General features: G+C 39.1%; 1 protein-coding gene across 10 annotated transcripts in view; it reads right to left on the reverse strand.

The window, feature by feature from the left end:
* The window catches only part of LOC127653897 (forkhead box protein P1-B), a 234780-nt gene that overhangs the window by 16371 nt on the left and 197681 nt on the right, over window positions 1-20728 (reverse strand). For all 10 annotated transcript variants that reach the window (XM_052140737.1, XM_052140736.1, XM_052140733.1 and 7 more), the window contains 4 exons: window positions 15954-16146; window positions 8351-8458; window positions 2721-2808; window positions 1936-2019 (listed from right to left, as the gene is read on the reverse strand). In XM_052140737.1, the coding sequence (XP_051996697.1) occupies window positions 1936-2019; window positions 2721-2808; window positions 8351-8458; window positions 15954-16146 (473 nt within the window). The remainder of the gene's footprint in view (window positions 1-1935; window positions 2020-2720; window positions 2809-8350; window positions 8459-15953; window positions 16147-20728) is intronic.

Below are 20728 nucleotides of genomic sequence, written 5' to 3' on the forward strand. Positions count from 1 at the left end.
TACAGCATTCCAGACATAGGAAACTACACAATATACCCTGTTTACCTTACTACAATGTATATCACTCTGTAGCATCCACACAGGCCAACTTTTAACCTTTATCACACATAAACAAGCACGGTCGAAACATGGTCCTGGAGGAATGTTGTCTCGTTTCGCTGTGTACTGTACAAACTGTATATGGTTGAACGACAATAAAAACCACTTGAATTGATATACAAAAAGGGGTCTCAGTTTTGGCCAAAAGGTTTTGCATAGTATGGATTTACTGTATGCAACTGTGCACTTCAGTGGGCTTTGTTATCCATATTCCTCATCCTCAACCTGTGAGTAGCCCCCACAATTGGGAAGACAGGTGGGGAATGGCCATCCTTTTGTTTCTCACACCATTTGGGTGCTCTCCAGCTTGCCTGCCAAACAAGACTTCAGACAGAAAATAATTAAATGGTAATTGGTGATCTAATTATGCTGGCTTTGAATTGCCAAACTGCCATGGGTAAATGAAAGACAAGCTGCTAAAAAAACTAAACAAACAACAAAAAAATCTGTTTAATTATGGACAATGAAAAGGTCAAAATGCTGATGAGAACGCTTAGTGACACCATCTTTTGTAAACGCTTGCGAGAACATGCGCGCACACACACACACACACACACACACACACACACACACACACACACACACACACACACACACACACACACACACACACACACACACACACACACACACACACACACACACACAAATGCATAAAAACCGGAGCCTGGGGTAAATTTTCACTTCAAAAACAAGCTGTTGATAAACATGAATATCATTGGGTCAAGATAAAAGAGTATAGTATAATGAATGACAAAAGACATCTACTTTGTTTATATGTAAAACGGTAAATAGGAACACAATCAAAACATAAGGCACTTTGTTTTAGAAAATACGACCTTTGATTTAATCGAACATGTGAAGAACTTGTAGGAATTTGAATCACATCTGTAAACACTGAACTTTCGCAAGTTATTGCTAAATGTAATAAAGTCTGTAAAACTTTGAAATTAAGGGGAGGTTCACGCAGGGCGTTCAGCACACACATTTTTTCGGACAGCACAACGAACCAGGATATGATGTCACGTGGAAGGGCTTCCAGTGTAAGTAAATAGTAAATCACAGATAATATTATATTAAAAATGTTCAAATATATTGTCTACTTACTTTCCTGCAACAATAAATCTCGCAGCTTTAAAATATGCATTCTTGAAATTTCTATGCATGAGGTTGCATTTCTGTTCTGCTGCATTCGGATGCGTTTGAATGGGAGTGAATAGAGCACGAAGTGTATCGTGACCACACCTTTCCTAAAAATTCAAATCTGTTCTAAAAAATATTCATGATGAAAAAACAATAATGGCCCCTCACATTATAACCTACTGTATACTCTTGTGTAAAAAACTATAATGGCCTCTGATGTAGCTATACAATGTAGTTTATTCGCAAGGGTCCTTCCCTCCGTTGCACGCCACTGCACCTCAGTCCCGAGGGGCGAGGTAGCAGCCTGACAACACTATCAGCAACTCAGACACAAACGTTCCTGTGTCAGACCGTCTGTACGAAGGCTAATCCAAACAATCAGCGTGTGACAGAGGCAAAGCTCCAGTGAATGAACTATTGTCAGTCGCTGTCTTGGGACACTCTCTCAGGCTCCTGAGAACCACTGGGCCTCTGAGCAGTAAATAAATGATCAGCATGCTCAGTATACTAAAGAGAAGAGAGTTTGGCTCTTTCTTTAAGTTTGCAAACACTTTATGAACAGCCGTAACCTAAAGCATGTTCTCGCATTACTTGAAACTCTCACTAATGTAGGAATGTGGGAAAAGAGAGATAGAAAAGACGAGGGGAGCAAAAGATTGACAGAGATAGAGAGATGACAGGAGTGCTACTCACTGGCTGTGGGTTGGGTTTGGGCTCTGTAGACTTCACATGCAGATGAGTCATCATGGCTTGGAGACGCTCTTTATCTTTTGCTAACTTTAATGAGAAAAATAGGAAAAGGGACATAAAAACGACAAAGGATTTAGACATTATTGTTTCCACCTTTTTTATTTAAAATATTCTTACAGATATCAGTAGAGGAACAAATAACCCCTTGAGGGAGGACAATCGAAATGTGCATGTTTACTGAGGACATACTGTATATTTACAAAAATAAAACCTGCCCTTGACATTCACATGTTACTGAGATTGATTTAGCAGCCAATGACAATGAATACACAAGCCACTGGCCTCCATGATCACTACGCCATTCATTGAGAATTTGCCATGAAAAATATGTATTTACACGCAATGCAACACAATCAACAACATTAGCTGATCAATTAATTAAAATGACTGGTAGCACACTCACCATTGTTACTTACAAAGTGTTTTATTGTGGTGCCAAATAGTTAAAAGTCATAAACGACTTTAAAACCCAGGAAAATTGGAAATGTAATTATCTTGTGGAGTTAGCCCCAGGGAAATCCATATATCTTTGCCTGGCTGTCATGCGTACATAACACATTAATGACTGGTTACTCACAAATGTACAAAATAATTTCATTTTCATCCCTCCCTCTTCTATCTCTGAGCCACTATTTGGAGTGAGAGAGAGGGGGTTGAAGAAGCAAAAAGTGGCAAAGTAGCCAGAAAAGGAGATGAACAAGGGATGATGAGAGGAAATTAGATGTTACCTGCAGTTCCAGCTGCTGAACTACTTGCATCTGTACCCGACACTGCGCCGTACTCCTGTCATCTAATGCATGTTCATTATTCAGATGTCTAGAGAGAGAGAGAGAGCAGCCTATGTTTTAGCACCATATTTTACAGCCGTCTATTAAACATTTGATAAAACTTTCATGGCAAAATATTGAATTACATTATCTGCACATTCTGCAGGGCAGTCATTTATTTCTCCATATTGGAATAGTGAAAATAGCCTGGGATACATGCATCCTAAAAATTATAAAAGTAAATAAAACTATTTCCACACACCCAAAATATCACATTTTTCCCCAAACACAGATGAAAAGTGCTCTCTAAAGAGATCTTTGCATTACCGGATATAGAAGCACTCTTTAAATAACTCATGCATAATTCACGAAGTGGCCGTTTCGATGGTAAAAAACTGAAGTTGAACAGATGGAAGAAGCGCATTGCCAAACTCAGGTGAAAAAGGATATTATAAATCGTCGGATGTGCTCCCAGCTTTTAAACTAAATGGATTCTTCTTATTTTTGGTGGCTTCTCCAGTTAATTATGTCATGTAGATTAAGAGAACTCAAATGAAGCCAGGAGGAAAAAGGCAAAGGACAACAAGGAGAAAAGAGATTAAATCTGTCATAAACTTGAATTATGAATATAATTATGCATGATTATTTTATACCATCAAGATCTCTCCTTTTTCCCCCTATCCTCCGAACATTTATAACTAATCTAAATAAGTAGCTGGCCTCGGCAAAGCGGGCCAAGCTTTCCTTTTTTTACCTCTCCCTTTTTTGCAGTGATTTATATAAAATGGTGGAGATAAGGCTTACGAGTGAAGGAAATATGATTGGAGGATTTTTATCAGCCCTCGCATGAATTATGGTTCGAAAATGCTTATGCAGGGGCATTTCATTAATCATTTAATCATAATCCGTGCAGGATGTTTGAACTGATTTCCCAAATACCCTTTCATTTTACTACTTCATTATGCCCGCTAATGGATCCAATATATTATATATATCATAAATTATATTGCATCTTCGCTGACCATGTAGGTCACTGTCACCAGCCAGGGGGGCTGGTGGAACGGAACAGTAGCGTTGATGAAAGAATAGCGTTTTCGAAGTGCTCCGCAAATCAAAGTCGCACCCGAACCTGAGCAAGGGGCCGAGACAAGGGGAGCCGGAGCTGATGTTGATGGCCTAATAAATTTAAAGATGTGGCGTGACATGATGGCAGTGGCGCCATTATTAAGAATAAAGACAACATAGGAGCACGGTGAAAATACATGCGTTAAGGAACACACTCGTCAACACTTATGACAGAGAGCATGGTTTTACTTCGGAAGTGGAGCACTCAACCTTGAAAAGGGAAATGACCTAAACGTACTGTACGTGGAAACGGAATCTGTTTTCCTTCAAAATGACCATATAAATATCACAAGTCTTTTTGAATGTTTTCACACTTTGAAAGATACTTTGAATTGATCAAATTGTAAAAATAACAAAAGGATTAAAGACTCCAAGTGTTTTAATGTGGCAACAATAAATCCGAACCTTGTTTAAAAATACATTTTGAGTCACTTTTGGATTCCAACATTAATCAACAAAAACCAAATTGCTTTTGAAGTCGCTGAAGGTTGAAAAGGGATCATGTAAACAATTCAAAACAACCACCGGTTTTCATTTGTGAAAAGATAAAGTAGGTAAAGGACGTCTCGGCAAACGCTCTGCATTTTCAATGAACGCGGCTGGACGTGACATGCTTTGGAATTCACACTTCATGGCTCCCCGCTTCCTCTTTTCATCCTTTGTTACAGTGGACGTTTCTCTTTTTTTCTTTCCTCCTTTCCATCTAATGACATGTAGAGTCACAGTGCATAATTAATAGGAAATGAAATATTCAAATGGCCCTTAATGCAGCCTCTCGGAAGAGTGTCTGGACAAGAGGAGCTCGGGAGAATGGCAGAATTGACGTCGGGAGAGGTTATCAGCGTTGGCATGTGTCACTTTCTGGACTTCAAACGAAGGCTGTTTTTAAAAGCTTTCTGGCAGGATGACAGGCCCTAATGTAAATGGCCACAATAAAACAAGTTAAATAGACATTACTTAAACAGTCAGCATTTTGCATCTCACTGAAGCTAGTTGTCCTTAAGCACAGGTTTTAATGATGCTCTTGGCCTTCCAATCAGAACGATGGCTAGGCAAACTCGTATTGTTCGTTCCCAAACATGCAATATCCGTGTGCATTATAGGGAAAACTATTCCTTTATGCAAAATAATTCTGCTTATCTATAGATTTTATTTACTTATACTGCTCATCTTTGATGGGTAAATACTCAGTTTCCAGGATGGGATTGCATGCACAATAACTCAACACAATACGCAATGCAACTGTAATCAGAAACCAGTTCTATGACTAATACTATGTAAACTTCCTCCAACTGTATTCAAATCATAACGGAACAGGAATTTTACTAAATGAAATAGACAACGTGGATTCACGTGCACAGGTTATCCTAGTGTTTTTCAAGAGAAATTAACTGTACTACACGGCAGCATCACTGAGCTTGACCTTTCAAACGTCCCAGGTCGTAGAAGCCCTGACCTCTTGTAAATGCGCGCAAGCTGTTTTACAAACCTTTGCGCAGACTGACACACCTTTCCTAAACCGCTGTAAAAACACACATCATTTACCACCTCTTCCTTTTTTATTTATTGAAATAGTTCAATAAACAATGTAAGCAATGTTTTCTTTTAAAGACATAATGAATAGCCGCATTGGTTTAAAACAACACCACCACACGTCATCGGTTGTTGACATTGGCTTGGGCAACGGAGATCCATGTGACTTTGCGTGCATCTCACACCTTTTCTTAGCAACAGAGCACCCATCTCCAGCTACCCAGAGAACGCTTATCATCCAGCTAATTTACTCCCTGATTTGGGATTGAGTTTCTTCAGGCAGTCGGGTGGAGGATGTACTGTACATGTGGGAATGTTTCGTTTATGGATGGTTAACACCTTCCGCGTGCCAGCTGAACTCTCACCTAGCCTCGCTTTCACAAATATGACTTTGTGGAGCATCTCCAAATGTTTTCTCAACATGTTCCAAGCAGTTTAGGGCAGGCAAGAAAAGTAAACAAGATGTTGCCATAGTAAAAAAATAATTAAAAAATAAAAACACTTGACAAAAAGTTTATTTTGGGTGCTTTTAAAGGGAAAGCACTTCTCTCTCTAACTCACTCTCTATTTTTCAGATCTTAAAATGCACATTTCTCAATAAACAAATGATGAATAATGGTTTTGGCCGATAGAATAAAAGAAAATTAAGTGAACCAAAAACATACTGTAACACAGATCTGCGGTTTAGTTTCTGGACAGCATTTTGGGACTGCTAATCTTGCTACAGCAATTTCTTTCTATGCTCCCAGTGGACAAAGTGATTGCATTTCTTTATTTTGTCTCCACAGGTAAACGCAGATCCAAGATAGATTATGTTATTATCTGCAAAGTAATCTGCAAGAATGTATACAGTGACTGGGACAGTTTTAAACAACTTCAAATAAAATGGCACGAAGAGGCCGCTGCCTGAAACACGAGCTACAAGAAACGGAGGTGGAAAATAATCTTTAAAAAAAAAAAACACACAGGAATGAGAAAAAGAGTAGGAGTGCAGCTGTAGCTATGATTAGTACTGGTTTTCACTCTAAGGTTTGTGGCTCTCGGTTCCGGACTTGTTTTTTAGTTTGAACCTGGGATAATGGACCAGTGGTATATCTTGTTTAGAGTGGGCCTAATCCAGACTGACACACACTAACTGATCTGCTAACACACAGCACATGTTCTCATCATCTCATCTCACATATACACACACAGAGTGGAGATTAAGTGCAGGGATCAGAGGGTAAATACAGTGTAAACTGTGCACCTTTGCTCTGGTCTTTGGATTGGGTGTTATTTAGGGAGTATGGTGTAGTGTGTTGGCTAGTTTAGAGTGGACTTCAGAGACAGCAAGGTGCAGTCAGAGTTAATTCAATGTATGGAGTCTCAATGCATTACACAGTGTGCAGGTGAACAGCCACTGGAATAAGTGGTGAAGTGCTTTGTGCACTGGCTCCAGACACTGAATGCTCATGTGTGTGATGCAGGTTCCCCATCCCAATCCCATTACCCATACTCTACCACTATATGTCAAATAAAAGAAAAGGAAACCTATTTGAATATATATATATAGGAGGAGCTCGCTGCCGACCACCTGGAGCGGGAGAACCGCTGCCAGGGGCGGGGGAGACCCCTTCTGTTCCCCAAGAACGCGGCGAGGCGTTCCGTCCACCAGAGGGTGAAGGAGTGGCCGAGGAACAAGCTACAGCGTATCAGAGAACTGGCGAGAAAGTGTTTTTTTAAATCTCTCTCTCTCTCTCTCTCTCTCTCTCTCTCACTGCCACTCTGCGTTGGCCTTTATCCCTCTCGGAGGCTTGATTAGCCTGATAAGGGACCGGGTGTGTAGAATCACGACCCGGCCCCGCCCTCCGCCCTGCCACATATATATAAATACACTGTATATAACTATATAGCACCAATACTAACTTTACAAAAGCAAGAATGAAGAGAGAGAGTCTTACAAAGAAAGATACAAATGACCAGAAGCTCTTTTTGCTCCCTGTCCGTAAAAAGACAGACAAGGGCAAACCCGCTGTACTCTCAGAATGTAGGCCACTGTAATTAAACATTGTTGCTTGTTTGTTTTGGGACGAAGTGTCAGAAATCACCATGGGGACCACAGTTATCGCAGGCAGTATGGAACCCTGAAGAAAACCACACCACAGAGAGTAGGCACAGCGCAGCAGACCGCACACCCACGTCAAGAACCCAGCCCACACAGAACCCAGACCAGAGATTGAAAAACACTGATGGAACTGTGTTTGATTGGGATAATGTTCACGAATGCGCAGGTGTAATGGTGTCAAAAAGTCCTAAAGGAATGTGAACAGGGTTCCTATTGGGATTATGCATTGGAATGGATATGGAATTGTAATTTGGAACAAATCCTGAAGGATCCTATCAATTCTCATAGGATTCCAACCTAACACAAAACAAGAACTAGATCTTAGGATCCATGGTTCCCAATGATCCTAATGGGATCAGATAAGAATCCTTTGAGAGTCAAATAAGATCCAATAAGATGAGGAACCAGAATTCCTACAGGATTTTTACATTTTTGTATTCTTATTTGATTCTTAGACCACGTCCACATTAATATGTCTTTGTTTCAAAACGCATTAATTTAGCCACGTTTCCACCTCCCATCAACACCTGAAAAGGGGTTTCCTTCACTGAAAATTGAGCAATTCAGAAAACACTATCCATTATCGTATACTGAGTTTTCAAACAAAAACTGATTAATTAGACTCCCTTTGGATAATAAATATGATCCAATCGGTATTCATAATAGTCCTATTGGGAACTATGTATGCTAAAAGATCTAGATTTGCATTAGGTTTTTTTGCATTTTGTGTTCTCCATTTTGTTAAAAACTGTAATTTTTGGCTGAACTGCCCCTTATAAGTATCCTGCACTGATTCCATTTTATAAATAAGAGTGTCTGTAGTACTTACTTTAGGAATGACTGAAAGTCTTCAAACACGGCTTCACATCCTGGCCATTTGCAGACACCGTGACCATAAAGCGGGTGACTGTGAGGCGGATGATCTTCCAACATTGAACTATAAGAAACAAAGAGATACAATACTGTTTTATCAGGGCTGCTAATTTTACACAACATATTCACGCATCATTGGACTTTTATTAAAGAGGCTAAAGAGTAATTAATCTCCATCATAGCCTGAAACTTTAAGTAATATTAATAGGTTATCCACAAAAATGTGACATCTGATGAAGAAATCTTCCCCTTGGGAACAAAAATGTATAGTAGCATATTGTATTATTGACACAACACTGACTATCACACAACCCCTGACCTTTACAGGAAGTGTGTGATCAGCACAGCAATGTTATCTCTGCTTTCAGCATAGTTGGATTTGTCAGCCAATCAAAGCATCTAACTGCCAAGTGCTGGCCAATCAATAGCCAATTATGGGTCTCCTCGATCGCACAGGGAGCAACACTTTGATCTGGCCAGAGTGAGACTGTGGCCCCTGCAGTGCACCAGGAGCGACAAGTGTTTCCCACAACAGGAAGCATCCAAATCCATCTAGCCTGTTCCCGCCAAGCGCAAACTGTAAACACAGTCCAACTGTTATCAATTTATCCGCCTGCACAGAATCGTCAACAGACCAATTCAGCACTCTCTAGACTGAGCGAGCTAGAATTCAGTCACAAATAAAGCTAAGGAGTTAAGATCCACCTATTTTCCTCAAATTCAAAGGTGCGGTTTTATCTACAGATGACCTAGATAGTTCTAGAGATGGGAACATAGTACTTAGGCCACGTCCACACTAATCCATTTTCAGTTTCCTCACGTCATCGTTTTCCAAAGTATGCCATTATGAAGAGCGTTTTCTAAATGCTCTGTTTTCTGTAGAGAAAAAGGCCGTTTCAGTGTGGATAAGAGGACTAAACGTAGCGAAAAACTAATTTAAGTTGTCTTGACCTTAGAGAGAATGTTTTGTTAAATTAGCTGCTTCCAAGTCATGTCAGAATAGTCATATTTACAAGATGAGCGCAAATGAATGCCATCACAAGATCATAACTGCTAGTGAGAAAAATTTCTGTCATTTACTGAATTATGGCGAGAGCATATTGGTATTTATCATAATAAATTGTAACTGTAAACGTAAAAAAAAAGTATACAATTCCAATTATCACCACAAGAGTAACATGCTACATTTATGAAATACAATATTTTGCAACTTATATAACACAACCTAATATATATATATATATATATATATATATATATATATATATATATATATATATATATATATATATATGTACACACATACATACACACAGTACTGTTCAAAAGTTTTACGCACTTGTGAAAAATGTTGCATAGGGACGATATCTTCCAAAATAATGACATAATGACATCATTGTCATACAAAGTCCAAAGTCCAGTAAACATAAAAAAGCTCAATCAATATTTGTTGTGACAACCTTTGCCTTTAAAACAGCCCCAATTCTCCTAGGTACACTTGGACACAGTTGGATGTACCAAGCTTCTTGGAGAATTTGCCACAGTTCTACTCTCTATTTAGGTTGTCTCAATTGCTTGTCTCTATAAGTAATCTCATACAGACAAGATGTTCAATGGGGGCCATGACATCTGTTGCAGGGTTCCCTGTTCTTCTGTTCTATTCTTTTCTATTTGCAAAAGTAATGTTTGTGAGTCTAACATTTATATTTCCTATTGACACACTAAAGCTGAACATATAAATAACCATTAAGACAAATGCTTTTAGAAAACATATAGCTTAAGACTTTTGCACAGTACAGTATATATATATATATATATATATATATATATATATATATATATATATATATAAAATACGCTTTTAACAGCATCTCTGATTTAAAGTTCAGTAGCAAAAATGGCATTAAATTGAAGTTTGATTCATTTCCATGAATCACTTTCACTAGTTTGATAACTAACTCTGATTTGTGATTAATTTGCATCATTGCTCTAAAATGTTCATGGAATCTCAGCATTTCATTTTTCATATATTAAAATGTTGAACGTATATGACTTAATTAATATTAACCAAGATTAATAAAATTAAGACGAATTTAGTTTATTGTTAGTTCATGTAAACTCATGTAGTTAACAAATACAACCTTATTGTAAAGTGCTACCACACACACACACACACACGCTCAGTCCTAAGATATATTGCAAGCAACAATGCATATGCACTTAAATCCTTGATACTCTCTTCAACCGATCTCCTAAATGCTTTTCTGTGAGCCGGCGTTGCTCCGTCATATCATCTTTCATTACATTATGTTTTAGGATCGTATTATCACGCACTGAGCGCCGAAGTATCACCGCTCCACAGCTAACGATGAAGAAGAGGTCTGACATCTGGAGAGCCAGACCTGAGCTCAGAGAGGAACTGAGCACTTTGTCACAACACTATTAATCTCCCTCATGTCTTCATGTGAAGAGAAATCAAAGGAACGTTCCTCCTCAAAGTCTAGTGGCAAATCCCCAGACCCCCGACTCAATCCTCTACTGTGTCCCCCTAACTATCCCCCCCCCCCCCCCCAAATGTTTTAATTATCATTTGCAGAGTTGAAGATCAATTAAAAGAGAGGTTTAGGGGCTTATTTAGGGGGGCAAACCTGATTATTTATCTCTTTAAAAAAATTGTCTGGGTGTTTTCCCCCTAAGTGTAGCATTCCTGAGGGATTCTGAGAGAGAAAAAAAAAGAGAGAGAAGTGGGGCAACTCAAACTGGACGACACTCTTTCCCTATCAATGAAAAGGCCTCAAACTACTGGAATGTAAGTTGTCTCTACATTTGAGGATATCTTTATTGCTCTGAGATTGCGCTTTCAAAGCTCATGAGACTTATTGGAGCTCACAGTTTTATGCAAGATTCAGTATTGTGTCATGAATAAAAATAGACAGTAATGAGACAATTGTTGACAAAGTAAGAGCACAGAGATATGAAATAATGTGGAAATCATAGCTGAAATAATTTGTTATCTGAAGAACTTTAGAAAAGTTTGAGTTTTGATTGCAGAGATTATAAGAAATGGGAGACTCAAGCAAAAATCGTAATTAGCTTTCCATCTAAATTTAATAATGTCTAAGAAAAAGTACCACCTTCATGTTTTCAGCAGGGGGCAGTAAGTGCAAATCTAGCTGCATGTCTCTGCAGGGTTGGCACCTCAGCCTGACCACTGTGCCCACTCTGTAAAAATGTTGTATTTGAACCTTGTACTTAATGATGTAACTAAAATTGCAAGCATGGTCAAGAGTTTTAACACCAGCACTCGGTTCGTTCAGTTGTTCTAATTGTGAGTACAGCGGTTTACTACCTTTTAATGTGTTTTATTAATGAATATAAGTGAAGTTGTCTTAAACATTATTTAGGTTGATAAATGGATAGAATTTAATTCACTCAAACAAACAAAATTCATAACAAAATTCCATCAAATTGAACTAAGTTTTATAAAACTTGAATTTATCAAATTGAAATATATTGATGGTTTATTAGTTTAATTTTGTTTAAGTTTACTCTATTAAATTTCATGGAATTTTGTTATGAAACTGAAATGCGTAAATCTGAAATATAGGCAAGTTTTTGGAGTGAGCTCTCCAGAGGATCATTTGATTAGACATTAAACAAAGATTTTTAGATTTCGCTTGTAAATTTCTTATATTTTTGGCATATTTTAAAGTGCTTATGTGCCTCAATTTCAGACACATGTACAGGCAAGGGATAAAGACTGGCTTCTGGCTGCAGCCTATGCTTCACAACAGTTACTAGGAAGTGAACAATTATGCACTGTGCTTTAGGAGGTGTTTCGGTTTGTGTGGTTTGCAAGCCCAGAGACTATTTAGCAGAGACGGGTCACTTCTATTAAAATGAATGGGAAAAATTGGCATGCCCAACGGTCACCAACACTCAACAGATGTAGAAAGGAAGTCCTGTCTTCAGGTAAAAGAGCTTTTGTTGCCTGTTTTAGCTTATTGCGGCCCGTTCAGTGCCATTTTGCGGCTGGCCCACCGGGAAAAGTCCCGGTTCTCCCTATGGCCAGTTTGCCCGTTATAATTTTCAGTACCGTTAAATCTTATGGTAAAGTGGCAAATCAGTAATGCATTTTGACTATCAGAATTATTAAATTTCTTGTATGGATTTTATGCATAATTATTTATAAAAATCGAATCATTTTAAACTGAATTATTTATTATTTGGGGGCTTTTCTCAGCAAATATTGATATATGCTATTAACTGCGATGAATTTGATCAATTAACTAGCATATATCTATAATTAATTCAATTAAATCGACTGAAAGCCCTGGTTAATACCAAAGGTTGTATATGAAAACCTGACTTGAACTCAAAAGTTTGTTGGGTCACATTGAACTAGGGTTGGGTAGCAGAACTCCTCAATTGAATTCATTTAAATCACCTTCCAAAGGTTAACACAGGTTCATAAAGGGCTTTCGTCCCTTATCTGAGCACTGATGGGTCAGGTGGACTGACACGTCGAAGGCTTTTATCCTATTTGGGTGTGCATGCAGTGGATGTCTCTGTGCAGGCACCAGTGGGAGCCGATGGAAGCTGCTAAAAGCATGGGGGCTTCGCGTCTTAACATGTACAAAGTGATTGAGTTTCTATCTCCTTCCTAAGACGGAAGTGAAAAGACAATGAATGATGCCGGTGGATGCACTTAAGGTTTTAGTTGCAGGCGTCGCAGTGACTGGCCAGATTTTATATGACACATGAAACGGCCTGAGCGGTGCTTAAGACCCTAGCGGTAAACCAATCTGAGAGAGCTAAAGCAGAGCGAGTCCATCAGTGTGCGGCCGCCTGCCTGTTTCACGACATAAGGGACTTGGGAAAACCACAGCAATTAAAAGTTTGTTAACGTTTGTGTGCGGATGAGTCGACATATTTGTTTCTACCACTCAACCCCTTAGATTTCAAGCAAAATGTTGGTCCTGCTCATTAAAAATGTCAGAAATCAATGTTCCGATTTGCTAATGAAACCGTACTACAATAATGCTACACAGAAAATAATCAAACCCTAAGCTATTAGCACTGTCTCTCTAATGTGCCTTTGCATTTGAACAGTAATGATCCAGTCATAATTCTCTCTTTAAACAAAGCTGAAAAAGGTGATCACCTGCTCATGTTGTCTGACAGATCTTAGATACTGGGTGTATGTTCAGTCTACAAAATGCCTTCTTCACAGCATAGGTGCTAAACTGCTGTTGACATCATCTTTAATCTCTGATGGAGAAAGCGGCAGGAAGGGAAACAGAGAGCTTTCAAACATGTCGTTTTGAGTGTTTCAAGCCAGGCATGCAACGAAAGCACTGGTTGTTTGTGTACTTCGAGTGATAGATTGTTACTCTTCAGAGAGGGAAAGAGAGAGGTAGAACACAATTTAATACTGTATTAATACAAATAGTTTAATGGACTATTTCACCAACTTGTGTGAAATATTGAGTACAATAATTTTGTATGCATTATTAGTGTTGCTCCATTAGCAACATGAAACGTCAAACTCTAAGCTCTTATTCAGCATGTAGAAAAAGAAAATCAAGTGATTTTCTCCCATTTAGATACAGCCTACTTTTACAATACCTCCACTGGTTACTACAGCACATAAGACCCACCGCATCAGTGACATCATGGCCAGTTTATAAATAACCCTGCAGGAGATGTTGATCAAACCTGTCATGGTCTCAAATCTGGCCTACACTGATAGAAAAAAGAGATACACATGTATGTGAACCCTCCCTTTACCTTCAGCAAGAGCTTGTTTTGCAGAACTAAATGTGTTTTCATTCGCATTGCTTTCATAACAATATGTTGGTTTTGATCAGCCAAATTTGAGTCAGATGTGAACAGAGATTTAGAGAGAAACAAATGAGCTCACAGCATCGATGGCTTTCACCAGCAGTTCAAAAGATCAGGCTTTGGCACATGAAAACAACTTAATGTGTTATAAACCAAATTAATTTCTTCCTTTAAGACACAGCTACATCATGCTTCATCCAAATAAATCTTTAAGTGTCTGGGGTTTAAAGAGGCTTCACACTGTTTAACAAAGCTGCGCTGCATCGTGCAACTGTTGCATGGAAGTCTAGCCTTGACATTTTGTAATATGCTTCTTTGAAATGGACGTATATTTTGCGTTTATGAACATTGGGCCTCTTTTATTCATTTAGCAGGAGCGGAGCGAATTTCTTTGTAAACTGTTGCATTGAATAGGGTGCAACAATTATTGTAATAATGGCTTTACGAGCAATTTACTGTACACGGACATTTGTTGTGCTTGTTTTTCATGACTGAGGTATTATACAATGTAAAATTAAGTTCCTTTGAAATGTACAAACATTTAGAAACACAAAATTTATAGATTCATCTTTTAAGGATCGTTTCGTTGAAATTCCACCTGTCAAAATTATAAACTTATTATGTAATAAATACTGTATTATTAATTTGTATAATAAATTATTATTATTTTTTTAATCATACAAAACCTCCCACACGATTGAAATATAATTTGGTGCAACTCCAAAATAACACAGCTGTTATCCTAATAATTAAAAGGAAGTAATTTTACTTTTATTACAGTAATCTAACCTTTTAACATTGCCATTCTCTCACGTGTTTGACTGGCATTCCCTGATGAACAGGACTGAGCATACAGTCTCCAGGCCCTTAGTGAAAATTCAGAGGTACTTAGAAACAATAAGTTAATAATCATTTGAAGGAAATGCCCTATTGGTACTTGTCCATCAACTTGGCTTCCCTTGAAGGCTTCAACAGGGACATCTGAAGATATAATTAGTTTTAATTTTGTTTTGGGGTGGGAGTGGGGTGGGGGAGGGGGATGATTCAAATTTCAAAACAGAAAAGGGTAAAGCAACAAAAGCGAAAAACAAAACGATCCAACCCAATATTTCATTTGTCATAATTAATTTTTCCTAGGCAGCAGTAGTCTCATTTTATATCTAAACAACAAGAACATGTATGCACTCCAACCCTTACAAAAGAATAATCATAGATGCACTTAAACACCTCAGATGTTTCTCTTATACATCAATGAGTCTAACTGGAGAACAAATGGCAACTTTTTCTCCTGAGAAAAGGACCCCAATAACCTCACGTTTCCTCTAACGTCTCAGACGAGACAAGGTTGATACTTAAATGAAACAAGTTGAGAACTCCATTAAGTCTCATTAGCTATGAAAAAGCAACCTTTAATCAATACAATTTGAATTAACGACAACTACAATTCGTAATTAGGCATATGCCACTCTATGCCAACTATATGACTATATGCCAACTATATGACACTCTATATTTGTACTATTATTACAGGGCTTTTTTTAGTATATATAATGTATATATATATATATATATATATATATATATATATATATATATATATATATATATATATAGTATATCTACTATATTTAATAGTAATACATGTTCATAAATAAGACCAACAAACATCGGGCAGCTGCTTCTAAACTCTCAGGTTAATGCCTGGGCACTCTTACCTCTCTCTTTTGAGTGAATGACTGACATACTGGCCATTGGTGGATCCATGCTGGTTGAGGGTTTTGAGGGGAACGGGGGAGGGGGAGGACAGGTCCAGACCCCGGTGACCATTATTTGTCCCACTGTTCTCCTCCTTCACATGGCTGTTTGTCACCTCTTTCCACAGCTGCTGGAGTTCAGCTGGAATCATGCCTGCCACAAACAAATTGGATAATTAAATCAATTAACAGCTAATCTGGTTCAACTCGTGGCATAATTAAATAAAAAACAAGGGCTCAGTAAACAAAAGGGGGGCATTAATTATTCCACTACTGGCTGATATGCGCCGCTTGCCCTCTCTCGCACTCTCTCTCTCTCTCTCTTTTTCCATCCATGCTATGCAAAGCGTGTTTGTGTACAAAATTTCCCTGGCATTCACGCACATTTCATGCTTGAAGTAAATAATTAACATACAGACAAGGCATGAAATCTGAATAATCACCATTATTCCTCTGACAAGGAAGTCAGGCAGCTCTCTCTCTCTCTCCCTCTCACACACACACAAAACAAGACCACAAAAACATCCCTCTCTGAGAGAAAGTGAAAGAACGATAAAGCCCCCAGGGTAATACTCTCGAAAGCATGTTAATGTGCAAAATGCTTATAGTTTTGCACCGCCTCCAATTGACACAGACGACTTAAACCTAATTTAACAAGTCAAGCACACTGCGGCTCATATGTCCTTTGAAAAAAAGATAAGTGGGAAGAAAAAGTGCTTGAAGACAAGATGTTGCCTCAATTCTGTGACAGGCACACAAACACGAAGATACACACTCACAGAAACATAAACACTAAGTGTTTCATGTTTCTTTAGCTGACTATACAGCACAGCGCAAGTACACAAAGAATAAGTAAGGTCTAACAATGAAATTTGCCCACCTGAGTGCCCATTGTCTTTAAGGATCTTCGTTACATTAAAAAGTGTTAAAAAGTTTCCATGAATAGACCTCTAAAACTGTTGGGGGAATTCACTATAAATTAATTGCGGCAAGTAATTTTGCAATATTTATTTGCACATGCTGTTTAGAGCCCGATTCACTAAAGGAATTATACAGATCGGGCAACACACAAAACCTGCACTGAATGCAGTTTGCACGCCGCATTTCCGATCTTGCAGGTCAGTTCCGAATGTTATATTATGGAGGATGCTGCAGATCACCACGACCTGAAACACTCTTCTGGGACTGTATTGCATCACTTCACTTCAGTGATCCAGACACCTTGATCCTCTTTTTAACATGATGAAACAGCACTTGACAAATGAGGAGTGTTGGGGGCCTAGGTAGCAAATACGATGACTACCACACCTTGAGTTGCAAGTTCGAATCCAGGGTGTGCTGAGTGACTCCATTCAGGCTTCCTAAGCAACCAATTGGCCCGGTTGCTAGGATGGGTAGAGTCACGTTGGGTTAACCTCCTCGAGGTCGCTATAATGTGGTTCTCGGTAGGGAGCATGGTGAGTTGTGCGCGGGTGCCGCACAGAAGTAGCGTAAGCCTTCACACGCTAGGTTTTTGTGGTAACGTGCTCAACAAGCCATGTGATAAGATGCGTTGATTGACTGTCTCAAAAGCGGAGGCAACTGAGATTTGTCTTCCACCACCCGGATTGAGGCAAGTCACTAGACCACCAGGAGGACTTCGAGCGCATTGGGAATTGGGCATTCCAAATTGGGGAGAACCCCCCCCCCAAAAAAAAAGAGGCGTGTTTGTGAAAAAGAAAATTAATTAATTAAAATACTCAATACACAGCGCAATTTCAGTGCTGATTGCGCCAGCTTAAACTAAAATGCTAGTTAGTGAATAAGTCGCAGGTTTTGCGCTGTAAAAGTGGTGCGACTGTTTAGAGAATTTGCAAATGTTTATGTATCACATAGTGATAAAACTGGATCGCTGATTTATACAGTAGTAAACAATGCTGTCTGTGTCTGCACTGAAAACTGCCTTCGATTGACGGACATTCTTGTTTCTATTATTTACATGCTACAAAGCTACTCCAGCCACTATATTTTCCCTGTGCATTTGAAATAATATATAAAAAAACACAAATTATTTGACTGCTGTGGATTTTAAATCCAATCTACTGTATAAATTCTGGCCTTTATATCAAAGCCATTTCGGGATGTTTTTGGTCTCTTGCCTAACTGACATTTTTTTATATGCAGCAGTAACATTATGTATAAAATGGTTTCACTATTTTAAAACAGCCTGAAGTATTTATGTTGAAAATTAAGCAGGGCACAAATAAATTAACCCATTTTACCATTGCTGAATTCTAATCTCGAATTTGCCACTGATTGGTCCATAAGTGAACAAATTGAACTTGAACACATCCATTGCAGTAAGTTCTTTGTATGTTTTGTGAAATTAAACACGAAGGCACTTTTGGTTGGTGGTGGGGGATCAATCGCTTAACATCACAATTAAATCGATTTTTAAAATGAGCGCAAGCAAATGGAGAGCAATTTATGGTCTTGGTTATCATCATTCGTCTCCTTGTCTCCCCCTCACTCTCTCATTCTCTATCCCCCCTTCATAATAATTCTCTTTACAGATACCAGAAGTGGCCTCTTTCAAGTGCTCTGCCGTAATACATGCGAGAATCGCTTAGTCCTAATTTATTCCTGTTGTGACAAAATAATGGTGAGGTGAAGATCTCGATACGATCAGCAGAAAATATTTTTAATTTGATAAGCTACTAAAGATTTTAATTATGTCAGTAATGGAGAACAGTAAGCTAATGAGGCGGCTAAGACTCCAGAGAGAGACAGACAAAGAGACAGAGAGTGAGCGAGAGACACTAAAAACTGTGAAATGAGTCTGGTAGAACTGCCATAAATTCACACAAAATCGTTTGCATATAAAAGAGCCAGCAGAAATTATTGCAGGACGAATCAATAACCTTCCCACGTGCCACGCGGAATCTTTTGCTTCCTTGGGCACATCATGGGCTTTTTTGTTGTGTTTTAACGTCCTAGCGGAGTGGCATTCACACATTGTTTTAAAAGCGATCCGCATTGAAACCATTTAATGCCGACTACGCCATCTCAGGGTGAAGGGTAGGGGGCCACTTGTTTTTTGTCTTTGTGCTTGTCATTGTGAGGGAGGGAAAAGTTGTCTGTGTGGTTTCGAGATAGAAGGTCACAGTGCTGGTGATTGTTTTTGGTTTGGACATCGAAGGGAACAATCATTTTCCCCCCACTTGGAGCACAGTGACAGTGTGCGATGTATTTTTAGCCGATGTGCTTGACAGGGCGGCCCACTCTCCCTCAATTACCCACAAGTCCAGGTGACCCCGACACCACTGTTTACTGAAACGAATCCAAGCCGAAGGAAGGGGGGAGGCTGAAAAGGGGGATAACAGAGTAGGACGAAGCTGTATTGTTGTGTCTGAAACCCACCATAAACCTTTCACTTTTTTCTGCGGGTCCATCTAGGTCTCTCTTTTCCTTACGCATCAATGTGTATATCTTTCCTATTTCCACACCTTTTCCCCAGTAAAACCAACAAATATGTCACCAAAAATGATCTCTCCACATAACCTATCTACCATTCGGACAAAGCTCACAACATGATTGCCATTTAGTAACAGGTCATGGATGTGATGTCTCGCAGACAAAACGTAACATAAAAAATAAAAAGATCGCTTTATCAGCCCTGAAGTAATTTTTCAGCACCACACCTCCTCTCATTAAAAGCCAAAGATACACACTCACACGTTTAAAAAATGGATGCCATTGAGATGTTTGACTGATCGCCGGCAAAGCAACTCAATTTTACCGCAGCAGGTAACAGCGACGTCCAGACAGGGGCCCTGAACTCCTGCTTCAACCTTTTCCTGTCCTTGTATCCCTGTACCCTGGTGACCGTGTTCGAGCAAGCGGAAAGTTGATTTAAGGTTCACAACCACATTAGTTGAGGCCCATCACCAGCCCGATAAAAAATGGTGCAGCGGAAACCTCTGCCTGCGTCTTTTGCAACGAGACTGGGGGCAAACTGACACTACTATTATTTTATTATTCTGTGAGGCAGAGCTCTTCACTCTCTTCTGTTAAAGGGGTCATGATCACTAGGGCCTTTGATATGCAGCCCTTAGGCCTAAAATATGTTTCTCCATAATGCTACAGAAGCTATTAAACAGTACCACACTGTCAGCCAATCAATCAATGCCAGTGAGTCTGGACGAGGGGCCGAAGTCCCCTGATGGGCTCTGCACGCAGATCACACTTCATGCCTGGTCACATTCGCTGCTTTCATATTAGCAGCAAATTTGTCTTGCTGGTGTCCTGTGGCCCTTGACTGGACAACTTAACTAATGTGCAGCTGGAGATGAGAATGAACTCTAGCTAAGGGAGATCAAGAGGGACACCGAGGAGCATGATGTGTGTGTGTATGAGGGCACAGATTCTGATGAGAGCCAGCTAATAGTCTGGAAGATGAGGGACAAACACACATCTGGCAGCTACACTAATGTAGACACAAAACAGAGGCCACACATGACTAAATACGGCTGTCACTCCACTTCGGGGTGCTTAATCCCATATTATACACACTAAATATAGTTATTTATAGAAGTGAAACTGCATTCTACAATCAAATTGTGGCAGATTAAAAAATAAAATGTAATCAGTGTGGTATGTACAGAACCAAACTGAACTAGTACATGTCTTCACCACTTTTGGGTAAGTTACTCAAAAAGTAATCCATTAAAGATTGCTAATTACTTCCCTAAAGTTTT

This window comes from Xyrauchen texanus, chromosome 13 (assembly GCF_025860055.1).
Source record: "Xyrauchen texanus isolate HMW12.3.18 chromosome 13, RBS_HiC_50CHRs, whole genome shotgun sequence".
Classification (NCBI taxonomy): Eukaryota; Metazoa; Chordata; class Actinopteri; order Cypriniformes; family Catostomidae; genus Xyrauchen; species Xyrauchen texanus.